This window comes from Lepidothrix coronata, unplaced genomic scaffold (assembly GCF_001604755.1).
Source record: "Lepidothrix coronata isolate B3197 unplaced genomic scaffold, Lepidothrix_coronata-1.0 Scaffold386, whole genome shotgun sequence".
NCBI classification, from domain to species: Eukaryota; Metazoa; Chordata; class Aves; order Passeriformes; family Pipridae; genus Lepidothrix; species Lepidothrix coronata.
In genome coordinates this window covers 90,531-92,231 of record NW_016690566.1, presented here as the reverse complement: position 1 = coordinate 92,231, position 1,701 = coordinate 90,531, and the positions used below count along the sequence as shown (strand labels likewise).

General features: G+C 57.6%; 1 protein-coding gene across 1 annotated transcript in view; it reads right to left on the bottom strand.

The window, feature by feature from the left end:
* Positions 1 to 1,701, bottom strand: part of LOC108509663 (keratin, type I cytoskeletal 9-like) — a 22,856-nt gene that overhangs the window by 5,470 nt on the left and 15,685 nt on the right. The window contains exon 7 of the mRNA XM_017839202.1: positions 21 to 1,614. Coding sequence (XP_017694691.1) covers positions 21 to 1,614 — 1,594 coding nt within the window. The remainder of the gene's footprint in view (positions 1 to 20; positions 1,615 to 1,701) is intronic.

The window sequence follows — 1,701 nt, the reverse complement described above, 5'->3', positions numbered from 1 at the left end:
CCCAGATATGGAGCCACCACCTGAGCTTCCTCCTCCACAGATGGCGCCACCTGAGCTTCCTCCTCCTCCATATCCCGAGCCTTTTCCTCCCCCAGATATGGAGCCACCACCTGAGCTTCCTCCTCCACAGATGGAGCCACCTGAGCTTCCTCCTCCTCCATATCCTGAGCCTTTTCCTCCTCCAGATATGGATCCACCACCAGAACTTCCTCCTCCACAGATGGATCCACCACCAGAGCTTCCTCCTCCTCCGTATCCTGAGCCTTTTCCTCCTCCAGATATGGATCCACCACCACCTGAGCTTCCTCCTCCACAGATGGAGCCACCTGAGCTTCCTCCTCCTCCGTATCCTGAGCCTTTTCCTCCTCCAGATATGGATCCACCACCAGAACTTCCTCCTCCTCCGTATCCTGAGCCTTTTCCACCCCCAGATATGGATCCACCACCAGAACTTCCTCCTCCTCCATATCCTGAGCCTTTTCCTCCTCCATAACTTGACCCACCACCCCCAGATATGGGTCCATAACCCCCAGAGCTGCTGCCACCCTTGGAAATGGAGCCTCCTCCACCTGAGCTTCCTCCTCCACAGATGGAGCCTCCACCAGAACTTCCTCCTCCTCCATATCCTGAGCCTTTTCCTCCTCCAGATATGGATCCACCACCAGAACTTCCTCCTCCTCCATACCCTGAGCCTTTTCCTCCCCCAGATATGGAGCCACCACCAGAACTTCCCCCTCCTCCATATCCTGAGCCTTTTCCTCCTCCATAACTTGACCCACCACCCCCAGATATGGATCCACCCCCTCCAGAGCTGCTGCCACCCTTGGAAATGGAGCCTCCACCACCTGAGCTTCCTCCTCCACAGATGGAGCCTCCACCAGAACTTCCTCCTCCTCCATATCCCGAGCCTTTTCCACCCCCAGATATGGAGCCACCACCTGAGCTTCCTCCTCCACAGATGGAGCCACCTGAGCTTCCTCCTCCTCCGTATCCTGAGCCTTTTCCTCCCCCAGATATGGATCCACCACCAGAACTTCCTCCTCCTCCATATCCTGAGCCTTTTCCTCCCCCAGATATGGAGCCTCCACCTGAGCTTCCTCCTCCGCAGATGGAGCCACCTCCAGAGCTTCCTCCTCCTCCATACCCTGAGCCTTTTCCTCCCCCAGATATGGAGCCTCCACCACCAGAGCTTCCTCCTCCACAGATGGAGCCACCTGAGCTTCCTCCTCCATATCCAGAGCCTTTTCCTCCTCCATAACTTGACCCACCACCCCCAGATATGGGTCCATAACCCCCTGAGCTGCTGCCCCCCTTGGAAATGGAGCCTCCACCGCCTGAGCTTCCTCCTCCGCAGATGGAGCCACCTCCAGAGCTTCCTCCTCCTCCATATCCAGAGCCTTTTCCTCCTCCATAACTTGACCCACCACCCCCAGATATGGGTCCATAACCCCCTGAGCTGCTGCCACCCTTGGAAATGGAGCCTCCACCGCCTGAGCTTCCTCCTCCACAGATGGAGCCACCTGAGCTTCCTCCTCCATATCCAGAGCCTTTTCCTCCTCCATAACTTGACCCACCAGCCCCAGATATGGGTCCGCCCCCTGAGCTGCTGCCACCCTTGGAAATGGAGCCTCCACCGCCTGAGCTTCCTCCTCCACAGATGGAGCCACCTGAGCTTCCTCCTCCATATCCAGAGCCTTTTCC